The following is a 13,272-nucleotide window of genomic DNA, read 5'->3' as shown; positions in this document are numbered from 1 at the left end:
TATAATATGTATATATCATATGATATAACATGTATTTTATATCTCATATTTATAAACTTTATAAATCCCCAAGTTTTATTAGATAAAAAGTATTTTTAAATTTTATTTGGAACAGGAAAGATTGATTTGGGGATGAAACAAACAATAAGACTTAATGTCTGGAAATAAATCACTGAACATATTTAGCTGCCTAAAAATAGTCCTATAAATAATGATTAAAAAATTAAAACCTTCTTAAGTTTGTATTAAAACTGCAATTATATGTTGAAGTCATCATTACACATATAATGTTGAAATAAACGGAGATGAACTATATATGACTAGCCCTTGTTATACGGTTGTTGTTCCATTTAAGAAGCATTGCATTATGGGAGGCTCTGTTTACGACTGAGTAAAATAATATCCCTGACCTCAAATTGTTCATAAGGTGGTGATAGTGGTAGGGGCGGGTGTGGGCAGATCTTGCTGCTGGTTAGATTTGGAAGTGCTGTTAAATGAGCGACAAAGTAGTAGGAGGCAAAAGGAGGGATTGGTGGATTCTGACTACTGGCTGGATTTGAAAATGGCTTCCCAGAGTAGAGGAAGTTTAAATTAGTTGGGTAGGGTTTTTGCAGGGGAAACAATGGAATAGAGGTCTCCAGGAAGAAGAGGAGCATGGTATCTCTGGTACTTCAGGGACATAGTTTTAGGAGGTTTAGTAAGTATGGCTGGAGTGCATAGTATAAGAAGGCAAAGGCAAGAGATGAGGCTGGAAAAGTAGAATGTAGATCTTTGAAATGATTTCAAATTAATATCAAGTTAGCCTGAAGTAGGGCCCAAATTACTTTCATTTACAAATGATGGGCTTTCTCTTAACTCCCACTGCAGTGACAAATCTGTTTCTGTCTCTAGCTAGAGTCTAAAAATTAAAACATTCTTTGTTGGGAGTATTTTGATAATTGATGTAAACAAATGCTAGCATGCTCCTATTTGTACATTTTATAAGCAAGGATTCCCCTCACAATTAGTAAGAAAAAAAAAATCCTTCCTTGGAGCTGGTGACATGCACTGACCTCATAATGTTTACTTTCCTAGTCTCCAGAGCTGCTCAGGGAAATAAGGTTTGGGGTGGCTGCCTCATGACTTTCTAATGGAAGCATTTCAGGGATGGTGTTTTAGTGGTAGGAAAAAAGTTTCCTCACCTTTGTTGTTCATTGTTGGTGATAAACTTTCAAAAAGAGAAGCAGAGGTCCTTAGACTGAGGCAAGGACCTCATCTCAGGTTCCTCACTGGCTGGTTCTGTGCCTGCTTGGTGGGCCTGCACTCTGTGGTCATTTTCTCCCTTTTGAATAGGTATCTTCAGTTTTGTCTCATTGATTCTTCTGGGATACTGTGTTCCCAGCTAGACCTGTTTTCTTATTGCAGTCACCCCTTGAGAATAAATAACGTTATTCAATGACCTTGTCAGAAGACAAACTTCCTAGCTGTGTGGTGCTAAATCTTGTTCTAGAAGTGCTTTGAAAGAGTTAATGCACACAGTTAAGTGCTTGTAGCCAACAGGCAGTGATTTAGGGACTAATAGTTGTTAGGATATCTGGATGTCTTTATAAGGCTTTCTGAAGGAAGGTTAGTTAGGTACTTTTCAGGTTAATATTTAAAATTCTTTTTATAGATTTTATTTAATGTATTAATATTTGTATCCTATGATGAAAATTATAAAACACTTTAGTCAGGTAGCTTATCTCTTTATTAGCAAATTTATACTCCACTTTCTTTTTCTCCAAGTAATTGAACTTTGGATATACTATGGCATATGGTTGGCCATAAAATAATAGTTTCTGTTATTATTAACTGTGCCTATAATAGTTAAATAGCTGAAAGATACATCCATGAAAGACATATACAATGTGCTTTCACTTAGAGGAACTTGACTATGAAGAGGGGATCTAATTCAAAAGGCCGCTGAAACAGGAACAAAAAATGACTGCTGAGCTCCTAACTCGACTATTCCACAAAAGCGTTTAGAGTCCTTGAAAGCCAGACTTTAGTGTAGTCTTTCTTTTTATCATCATACTCTTGTTTTTGTGTTTTCTCCCTTTCCCATGCTTTCTTATTTATAAGATAGTGGACGCAGGAAGGCAGGAAACTACCTTCTGTCAATACCGTTTATGTGCTAGGTGTTTTATGTACATTTTCTCTTTTATTTCTAATTATTACTCTACTAAGAAGGTGTTTTTATTACCATTTCCCCTTTTTTGGGAGCTTCAAAGGTAACAGGCTCAAGGTTATGTATCAAATTAAGAGACAGGGCTTGGTTTGGACCCAGGTCTGGCAGATGCAGAATCCATATTGTTATCAATATGGCATGCTAGATTAATATGATAGTATATGTGATATTGAAATCTTTAGAGAGAGAGAATAAAATTTTCTTAATGAAATCCAACTAATTTTGATTAGTGATTTTCAGCATTAAATATTGTCCTACTGAACCCAGGTGGGACAATAGCATCAGAGAAGTGATTTGCTTGTAATCAAATATATAAGGCATATCATACAAATTTTCTTATTAATACTATACTTACTAATAAAATGTGTTACAGTAGTAAGACTGTGCTAGTTGGGTAATGGAAAAAAATAGGCAGTAAAATTTACTGTTGTTGATGTACTTAATATGATTATTAAAAAAATTCTGTTACAATATTAAATATAAGATTGCAGTACTAAAATCCTTCTAATGGTGTAATTTAAATTCATACAGTGAGTGCTAAGTTAGTTGGAACTTTTCAGAATATTCAAACTATCTTCAGTTAATTTTGATAAAATCATTGACAAAAACATTTTTAAATAAGCAAGTGTTCATTTCCCCCCAGAGTTTATAGTCCAAGATACTCTTTTCTAAATGAATAAAAAAGAGTTAAAAAGTCATTAATCTCCCACAAGGGTCTGAGAGAGAGTTGCGGTTATGTCTTATTATGGCCTCATTTATAAACCAGGACCTGGAGTGACTCCATAAGGTCACAAAACAAACTCGTGTTGAAGCCGGGACTGGAACCGACGTCTCCTGCCTCCCAGACCAGGCTGTTACCGCTCCCAGGAGTTGACCAATCATCATAGTTATTAATATCCCACTTGCCACTTGCTACAAGCCATGAACATAAATATTTTGTTGGCATTTTATCTTCACGCTCACTATGTGCCAGGCTCCCTTTCTTTCTTCTTTCACAGCCCCTTCTAATCACTCACGTTCCTGTCTGACCACATTGGCCTTCACTGTGAAAGTCACACGTCACCCTGGCAGGGAATGTTGAAGTATGTGGAGTTTGCATACTTTCCTTTTGATCTCAAGGCCTTTTCTAGACTTCCCTCTTTTTTTTTTTTCTTGTATGTGTGTGTTTGTGCACACACGTGTGTCACAGGGAGGATGGTAAGAAGGAGTAGTTAGAAATACATGGTACTGTATCAATATCCGATGGCTTTGTATGTATATTAGCAAACAGTAAAACTGTATTGCTCTTTAAATAGTTTATAATGTATATGTCCACCCACTTTATCATAGGATTGTGGTTTATTTAATAAGTGACTCCTTATCACACTCTAAAAACCAGAATACTAGGTAAAGAATAAGTGTGGGAAGAATGTCATTCACCTTTTTATATGGGCTCAGATTAGAAGGCTTCATCTCAGGATACAACTTTTCTTTGTCGATTATAGATTCTTTGCAGTTTTTTTCCCTTTGCCTCTAAGAATATACAAAATTGTCACAAAACTTGAAATAATGTTACGGGAAAACATGGCCAAATTTAAGAAATCTGGCTTAGAATGCTCTGAAATTTTATTGCTAAATGAATCTTCGAAGAAAATGAATTCCTTTACTGGAACAAAAGTAATTTATTATGCATTTCATGGATGTCTGCCAGAAGAGTTACTAGCAATCTGAAGATCTAATGGATATGAATTAAACACACCCTGTTAGCTCTCTTCATATTTAGACCCACCTGTTAACTTTCTCTGAAATTTAATAATTAAAAACAAAGCATCTCCAAAGACAGGTCTTGGCCTATGTGATGATTCATAATTCTGCTACTTATCATACGAAGCCGAGCACTCGAATTTGTGAGACTGAGCGCACAGAAATTATTTTATCAACTTCAGATTTTAAGAAAGATTCGAGTAAATAAACAACAGGTATTGACTTTGATGTCCTGTGGAAGCCTCTTGAGTAAACAATTCTGAGTCAGTATCTGCTGACGTTTAAATGCTGACTGAGTCGGTGTGCTGTCCCTCTTGGTCGTTGGGAGCATCCACGGTTTCTTTCACCAGAGCTGGGGCACACACTTCAGCATCATTTTTATCTTATTAAACACAAATACTTTTAATTTTAAATTCTCATTCAGTTTGATTGCTTGATTGATGGTGAAGCCGGGATATGGTCTGAAGTTTATTCTGGGCATTTATAGATTAGCAGCTGGAAGGAAACAGATTCGGGCAGCCAGGCGCTTAGCTGCAGCTCTGTGTGTGTAAGCCGACGAGATTTTTAGAGCCTCTGTTTCCCTCCTACTGAAGGGGAAAAGTAATTCCTACCATCCGGTCCTTAGGAGTATTGTATATTGTAAGTGAGAGATGCCTGCAGACTTCTTTGAAGCTCAAGAAAAATAGCACTATTTAATCTTCGAAGTTAATAGTGGTGCGCTTTATTTGCATGGCATTTTTTTTTTTTCATCCCATGACATTAGAAATAAACCCTTGCTTTCCTAATGTGGGAAATTTAGAGATGTAGAGCTATTGTGTTAACAAAGTAACCATTTTTAAAATACTGCTTTTATTTCTCTGATAGCAACAATTTTTCATTCCTTATGATACTTCATACTTTCATAATGCTTTCTTATAAATGCTGTCTGATTCTTGAGACCATGGTATGCTTTCTCTAATTGAGATGGTGAGATTAAGATGCTCATCCAATCTCCTGAAAAGCCAGTTTTGTTAAAAGATCATAATTCACCAGGTTTTAAATCTTGCCTCAGGATCCTTTGCCACTTAATTCAAAGGCTAGAAAAGAACCATCATTTTGATTCATTTCATAACTTTTCTTTAGTATGCTAATGACTTCAAGTTGTAGAACAAACCCTCTCTGCTGCAATTTATATTTGTATATCAGTGTTTTACTGACAGTCCCAGAATACTTACAAACTTTGGGCCATACCTGTTTTCACCAGAACATACTTGCTGTTTGAGCGTGTACAGATGCGTAAAACAATTTGCTCATCTGCCCAGAGGACATTGTGTGTATAGAATTGTTCTTTTCTCCATGAAAAGGCAGCATCTCAGAGTATGGCTATAACCTAGTTTACTCAGGCCCAGAAGGGGCAAGAGGGGTCAAGGGGGCAGCCAGCGAGCTCTCCAGCAAGGAATTTGTTAAATTACAAAAAAGATAACTTCTGCTAAAAACTGAATGAGGTCATCAGCTGAGGTGACCATGACTCTCCCTTCTTGAGAGAGAAGGTGCTTGTGTTCTCTTGTTTTATTTGAGCTGTTATGGGAGAATTAGAGGTTTTGGTTGTGATTGATGACTTTTACATGTCTTGATAGAGACAGAACCTTTGTGTGTTTGTGTATCTTCCTTGTGTTGACATTTGTGATTCAAATTATTATTGAATCACTTTTGTGTCTGGTCCTACTATCTCCATCCAAACTGAAATGAATGTTGTTATTAGGGTGGAAGTTTGGATTTGTCTGAAAGTTTTTCTCCTTTGTTGGAACTTAACGTAGTTTTTACATCTTCTTTTGAGGAAGGCTGCCATAAAGCACTGTGAGAGTCTAACCTAAGAGGTTACACAAGCAGAGAAGAGAGTTTTGACAGTGAGGGACGGCTGGCTTCTCCTCACAAGAAAAAGCTATAACCACAAATTTATTTAGATGTGTAGGAAGGACAGATCAGAGGCCATGGAAGCCGACAGTCTGAATTCGAGCTAAGGCGTCAGGCAACATAATCATCATCAAAGTCACATGCTCTGGAAATGATCACACACTCACCCTCAACCTGCCTGGGGTGCAGTGTTCCATTTTTTTCAGATTGAGGCTGCATTAAGAGAGATTATAACATGGAAGACTAAGTACTGCTGACTCCTTTTTGGTTTCTTCCTCCAAAATGAAATGTATGTTTATAATTAACAAGCCAGAGAACGTATGTTATTCTGGAAAGGCTGTGTCCTTTAAGAGTTTCCTTTGCTCAGATATGTTGCCTTTCCAGAGCCGCTTACGGGGGCATCTCTGTTGGAGGCTGTCTGGGCCTGCTTATTATGGGATTTATGGAGTAAGGGAAAAGAAAGAACTGACAATGTTAGTGAGTTCATGATGAGCCAGACATTGCTGGGCATTGACTATATGAGTTTATCAATCAGAAATCCTTGACTTTTTAGATATATGTCTGAAAACGAGCAAACGCTTTTATTCTCATCGGAAAAAAAAAAAATCTAGTGATCTAAAGATGAACTGTGCCTTCTTCACAGGCTAGTAGATATTTTCCATGTCCTGGTCTGCAGCAGCCAAGTTGTTCCTGAAGTCATTTATTCCTTTAGGAGGGAGTTTTCCAGCCCAACTGCTCTGCCGGTCTGTCGTCTCCCACCTAACCAGGACTGCTTTCAGTGCTAAGCCCAGGCTGGGTCTGGTGCTGATAACACATTTTTTTTTTTCAACAGGAAGTGCCTCCATTTTCAGTTGTCTGTGGGAGGGTGGAGGGCAGATAAGCTGTGAATGGAAACACAGAACAGATTTCTGCTCCACCCTCACATTGCACTTTGATCACAGAAAGAGAGAGGACCTCCGCCTGTGCCTGCCTGAGCCGCCAGCAGAAAGGAGGAAGGATGGTTCAGCTGCGGGCATTCCCAAGCACTATTCTCTCCTGTTGTTCAGAAACAGTGGGCAGATTAAATTGATTTAGGTTAGCGAAATGCCTGCTTTTTGCTATGTTGAGGTGTCTGTGATCTGAACTAAAGTCCTTTCAAGGGTTGAACAAGATGTGGGAAAACATATTAACCAATTAAAATTTGTACTTGTGTTTTTATATGTGTGTGCCGGGCCCAGGGTCATACATAATTTTTCTCTGGTTTTCTCCTGATGTTGTATTAATTCTCAATAGGTAGCTCTTGAATATCACCAATGAAGAAAAAGGCACTTAAGATGAATAATGATATGACGAGCCAGGTTTCTTATGGAGAATTGGGCCAATTCTGGACTTCTACTCTTAGAATACCGGTTTCATGAGCTCAGGTTTTACTGGTGAACCCATGTGGGGTGTTCAGCACTTTAACTGGAACCGTGTTTCACATGGGCACGGCTAGCCAGGTTCCAGCCTATGCCAGGTGGCATGGAAGTGACTTCAGAGGTGCATGAGGCCCCTTCTGATTCTCCCTTCTCTGTTAGTGACTCCACTCTGATTCTTCCTTGTTTTTCATGCTGCTCCGTCCAGCCTGGATCATCCCTCAAGTGTTTGTGCCCCATGGTTCTGGTGATAGTGTCCTCTACTCTTCCCCCAAATTTAGACTGTACTATGCCATTCAATTAAAGCATTCAGAAAGGCATAGATGGCTAATAGGTTGGGCCCTCTCAGATAGTCCCCTGCCTCGCATGCCCTCCTGAGTTTCCTTGAAATACTCTTGTGTGTGTATGGACGCTTTGTAATTTTAGCATAGAATTTATATCCTGCTTTTTTTCACTTAACGTATTACAGAATTTTTTCCATTATGCTACATGATCTTATTTTTAATAATTGCATAATAGTTCATTAAGCGGATATGCCTTGCTTTTTCAAACCATCCTCATATTAGACATTAGATTATTTCCATGGTTTCCACTATTATAAGTAAACCTGCAATGGATATCTTCCCATGTGGAACCTTTCCCTTCCTTTGAATTCTTTCCTTATAATACATTTCCAGAGGTAAAATTTACAGTTAAGTAGGGTATAACATTCTTGATGGCTCTAACTGCTTCGTAAGGCATGTACTAGAATATAGCCCCATCGACCATACATGAGGGTACTGGGGTTATCACAATTTCATCCAATCTCATCATTATGATCTCATGTATTGTTACACAAAAATCTTATTTTTTATTGAGGTACAGTTGACATACACAAAAGTTTTACTTGTAACATTTTATGTTTAAATAGTGTAGCCTCATTTGCAAATAAGATTCTCAAGCTTTGGGTACAAGTACTTGCTTCACTTTTTCCCGAGAGAGTCAGATGTTGCTTTTGATATCAGGTGAGTGTGTGTGTGTGTGTGTGTGTGTGTGTGTGTGTGTGTGTGTAAAATATTTTTATGAGCTCATCTCCTATAATTTGGAGTTTGCCTGCCCTTTGACACAAAGCATAACATTTTTATCTGAACTAAGAAGACTAGGCATCACAGCTGGTAGCTTTTGGGATTATTGCTCAAGTGTAACAAAAATATTGTTCAGATTATAAATATTATAAAGATTTCTTTAATGTGGCTTATTTGAAAATGGCCAGTGAGCCTTTAGAAGGGCGGTGGAAGCAAGCTCCTTGCTTCTCCTTTGCGTAGAGTTGTCAGTAACAATTAGAATAAGGTGATTGTTTAGGCAGTTTTCACTTAGCTCTGGATGAGTTCCCATTGCTGCTCCCACCCACTGATGACTGTAGCTCACTCACCTGTTGAAGGATGGAATCAGGTCTACACTCGTTAACCTTAACAACAATAATAATACTAATATTATATACTCGTGGTCTTTACTATTGTCAGACACTTGTAAAGGCTTTATGTATATTAACTAAATTAATTCTTGCAACAACCATACATATATATTTTTTTCTTTATTTGCACTTTCTAGTAAGAAAACTGAGGCACAGAAAGTTCTAGGTCAGGCTTTTTGCTTTACCTCTCCCATATTGTCTCTTTTGACTCCCTTGCTTAACCTTTCTGTTTTAGCTGGCTTTTCTTGTGGACAGGTTCCCAGGTCCTGCATGCCTCCCATGCAGAATACCCTTTCTTCGCCAGTAATGATGGCTTACCTTTATGAAATGGTGAACATGGCAAGGCAGCAGGCTGATGCTTTTACAAACATCTCATTTAATTGTCACAACCATACCTGAGGTAGGTAAGACAAGGGCCAGTTACCGAAGAGGAAGCTCATGGAGGTGACCCCACTCAGTAGGTGGCAGAACCAGGAGAGCACTTGAAAGCCCACACTAGTGTCCACCATGCTGGCTGACTCTGGCCCTTCCCCAGGAATCCTTTCTCCTTTCTTATTCCTTTTAGGACCTCTTTCCCTACCTCCCTGTCTCAGCCACTCATTCAGCATTTATGATAGGCAGTTGAGCAGTCTTACTTTAAAGTACGTATGTGTCCTGGTTCCTGGCCTGGGAGCTTGTCCAGGGAGCAACTATCTTTTTGGGGCTCACCAATCCAGTGCCCAGATCTCATGAGTACCTTGCTAATGTTCCTTGTTGCTGACTTGTAGTGACAACAGACCACTCTGCTATCTGTACACTTTTGGCCATTTGAGATGGGCTGCTTCCTGGGCCAATCCAGACATCCTCTTCATTTCAGAGAATAGCACTTGCTGTGCTGAAGTCAGATTTGGTCAGATAAATGCAGAAGTGATTTTTGGGGGAATAAAAAGATCAATACAAAGTTGGGTGTGGCACAAATCATTTATAAAGGAACTCTTACTAGTCGTATGATAGCTAATGAAGGACTCTAAAATGAAGAGTCGTTTTGTAATTTCGTATCTTCCTTTTGTTTATTTCTTTGGGAGTTAAATCTGGGTCCACAATGGCTTTGCTCATAGTGGAGGCTCTGGATTTTTAAGGGCCAAAGTTAATACCATATTTATACGTGTAACCAAATCCATCTCTTCAGTGTGTTTGACAGGATTATTTCTGCTGTCCCAAAAATTTCATAAGATTTTATTTAATATTTTAGACATCTCAGTGACTTTTGAAATTTGCATTTCCATGCACCCAAAGCCCTTAGTTTATCTTTTTATATTTGTGTTATTTAAAAAGAAGTTTGGATGTGGGGATACCTTTGTTGCTGGATTTTTAAAAACCCTCATTTTTGCAAGGAAAGGGAAGGGTCGGATACCTGCGGAGGGGCTGGATTTGATCTGTCCAGCTGGGAGGAAGTTCGCATGGGCAGATGTGGTGTCACATGGTTAGACCTCCTTGAGCCCCTCCTCCCAGCCTCATGAGGGTACTGTGAAGATTAGAGAGAAAACCAGAGTTTATCCAGGGAAGAGAAGGACTACGTTTACTTTCAGGCCCCTGAGTGGAGCCGAGGGGGCTCACTACACCACTTTCGATTCAGTTCAGCCTGTGTGTGTCTGGTGCCCTGTGTTTCTCTGAAGTGGATGTAACATCAATTCAGCCAGACACATGTTTTAAGGATTTAATGAGATTGTATATGTAAAAAAGGAATGCTTTATGAAGTACAAAATGTTCTACCTGTGTCAAAAAACAAGTATCTAGTCGTTCATGGGGTGGAACTCTGAAAACATGAAAGAAATAATGGGCTTCTGGGCTTTTAGAAGGAAAAAGGCAGGATTAAAAAGTATGTGATTATGGCCAGAATTTTTTTTAAAAGTCAAATGCAGCTGTTTTCTCAAACTAATCTAAACATGATTTTAGTTATTTTGGTTTGATTCTACTAAATTATATCATGTTTTCTATTTGGCCTTTCTCATTTGGACGGAAGAAATGGATGAAATGAGAAAGGTGACCTTTTGCTTTACGAAATAATTGCCACGATCATGACATATAGGATGTTAGCATTTTCTTTATAATGTGGTCTGCTTCAAACACAGCCCGTCCTTCTGGAAAAGAATTAAGGTAAACGAGGTGGATATTAAAACCTGTGTATGAGTGGGTGAATTTTCTGCGAAGTCAGTGCTCAAAAATTTTCATTTATCAGGCCTTGCTGAACTGCAGCTTTCGTTTTTACACTTTGACATAATTGCTAAGCCTCGTGGCGCCGCTGTGTGTGTGTGTGTGTGTGTGTGTGTGTGTGTGTGTGTGTGTGTGTAACGCTCTGCATTTTCTCCTTTGAAATGATTAGACTGTGTGGGCATTACTAGGGCCTATTTACCTATGTGGTGTGGCTGGTTTCACTTTCAGAGATTTTACGGTTTGGCACTTTTTACAGATAGGCTTCCTTTTTTTCTACTTTTGTCCAACTGCGCGTCTTGCCAGGTGGTAGCTTCCCTGAGTTCTGAAGAGAACAAGAATGTGTCTCTGGGCACGCAGACCTCCAGAGCTAGGTCAATGGCACCACATAGCACAGTGGCTGGCCCTGCCCCGGCTGTACCGCCCGCCTCATTTGTCTATACCCCACCACCCCATCCCCGCAAGGTGTTCACCTAACTGGAGAATGCCTCCTGACAAATTCATCAATAACTCTCTCCCCTTCTCTTTCTCCTCTCTGTCCCTTCTTCCGCCAGGCGGGTGCCCCGGTGATGTCTGGCGCAGGAGAAAGCACTAACCCAGAGAACAGCGAGCTCAAGTACTCAGGTCAAGATGGGCTGTATATAGGTGTCAGCCTGGCCTCGCCAGCCGAAGTCACGTCCTCTTCGGTGAGACAGGATTCATGGTGCGCACTAGCCCTGGCCTGAGCCCGCTGCTGGGAGCGGGAGGGCCCTCGGGACCTACAGTGATTCTGTCACCCCGTCCAAACTAGGGTGAATATGCTGACAGAACATTCCTCTGATGCATAATTTCCGTGCCTTTATTTTGAAAGAGATGCATTTCCCAAGAGGCTTTCTCTACCTTACCACCCAGCCCCTGTCAATGAAGAGCCAGGGAGAAGATGGAGCACATCTGGGGAAGGGCCAGTGCAGCCCACAGCACGTCACCTCCTCCCTGGCCACAGCCCCTTCCAGCCAGCCTGCCTCTGGGTTTGCCAGGGGATTCAGTGTTCACTGTGCCACTTCCAGAGACTGGGACTAGGAGTGGGGCCTTGCCTGCTAAGGAACATTGAGAGAGATTTTTAAAAAAGGTTTTATGTGTATTGCCCCAAATCATGTGCTTCTTCTGATTGGTTTTGGTTATTCCAGAATTTCTTTGTACCTTTTCCATCCATACCCAAATTTCACGTGTGTTCATGGAGAAGACCATTTGAGGCCATTTGGTACACACCTGGAGGCTGAGTCGGTTCATGAGGTCTCTTGTCAAAAATATTACTCAGTTTGCAAGACTGCATTATAACTGTAACATACACTGTGACTGAAATTTCTCAAAGTTCATATTGTGTGACTGATCTGACATCAGTTGGAATTCGTAAACAGGGTAGCAAACAAGATATTTTTCTTCCATGTATACAATAATTTTTTAAAAAAGTGCAATTTGCGTTGCAGCAATCAGTGTTAAATCATTTGCATAAGATTTAACAACATTTTTTTATAATGAATGTAAACATTTTAACTTAATGGTACTTAAAATAATTTAAAAGAAAAATGTTAACTTAGACATTCTTATGCTTCTTTTACAACTACATCCCATTTCTATATTTCCGATTGTTAAAGAAAAATATTTCAAGAACAAATCTTCTCTCAGGAAAATTGCCTTTATCCATTTGTTAAGAATTTTTATACAAGAACACCAATATCTCCCTTTATTTTACTGTGGAATATGTGCTGGAAAAAAATTGCAACAAAACTTTACTACCTAACAGACAACATTTGTAAATACTCTAGGCATCTGTACACACTATGACGAAGTCTCTATAGTGTGACTAACCCACAGGCAGGTTGGTTTACATTAATTTTTTTAAAATGGGATGTCATGGAAACTTATTTCACCAGAGTTTTAAAAATAAAAAGGGTATTGTTTTGTCTTCTGTACAGTGAATTCCTTCCCTTTTAATTTCCATTTTGATACTGTATGTGGCTATAGATATTCATATAAAACAAATGCATGTGATGTTTGCAAATTGCCTTATGGCCTTCCTTTCAATGAATTGTCCTTTCGTAGCTGTTTTATATTTTGGTTTATTCGAAGTTGGGACATGGAGTTATCACATTCAGTTTGCATTGGGGACAATTTTTTAAGCAAAAGGGACCCAGTATTATAAGACATTTATCAGATAATAAGCATTCTGTTTAGGATTAATCCTTTAAAACTTTTTTAAAGTTGAATTTCTTTCTGAACGAAATATACTCTGTAGCTCAGAAATGGTCTTCTTTCTAGTTCCTCCCATTTGCAAAGTACTACTAAGTCTCAAAGCTCATCTGAGGTTGAAATCCTTATGCTCTCTAGAAGATATAAAATGATATGAACAGTCT

General features: G+C 39.0%; 1 protein-coding gene across 1 annotated transcript in view; it reads left to right on the top strand.

Moving 5' to 3' along the window:
- Nucleotides 1-11,771, top strand: part of GATA6 (GATA binding protein 6) — a 27,049-nt gene extending 15,278 nt beyond the window's left edge. The window contains exon 8 of the mRNA XM_023530842.1: nt 11,434-11,771. Coding sequence (XP_023386610.1) covers nt 11,434-11,604 — 171 coding nt within the window. The 3' untranslated portion in view covers nt 11,605-11,771. The remainder of the gene's footprint in view (nt 1-11,433) is intronic.
- The last annotated feature ends 1,501 nt before the right edge of the window (nt 11,772-13,272 follow it).

This window comes from Pteropus vampyrus, unplaced genomic scaffold (genome assembly GCF_000151845.1).
Source record: "Pteropus vampyrus isolate Shadow unplaced genomic scaffold, Pvam_2.0 Scaffold55, whole genome shotgun sequence".
NCBI lineage: Eukaryota > Metazoa > Chordata > Mammalia > Chiroptera > Pteropodidae > Pteropus > Pteropus vampyrus.
Note: the sequence above shows the minus strand (reverse complement) of the source record. Positions and strands in the feature narration are given on the sequence as shown.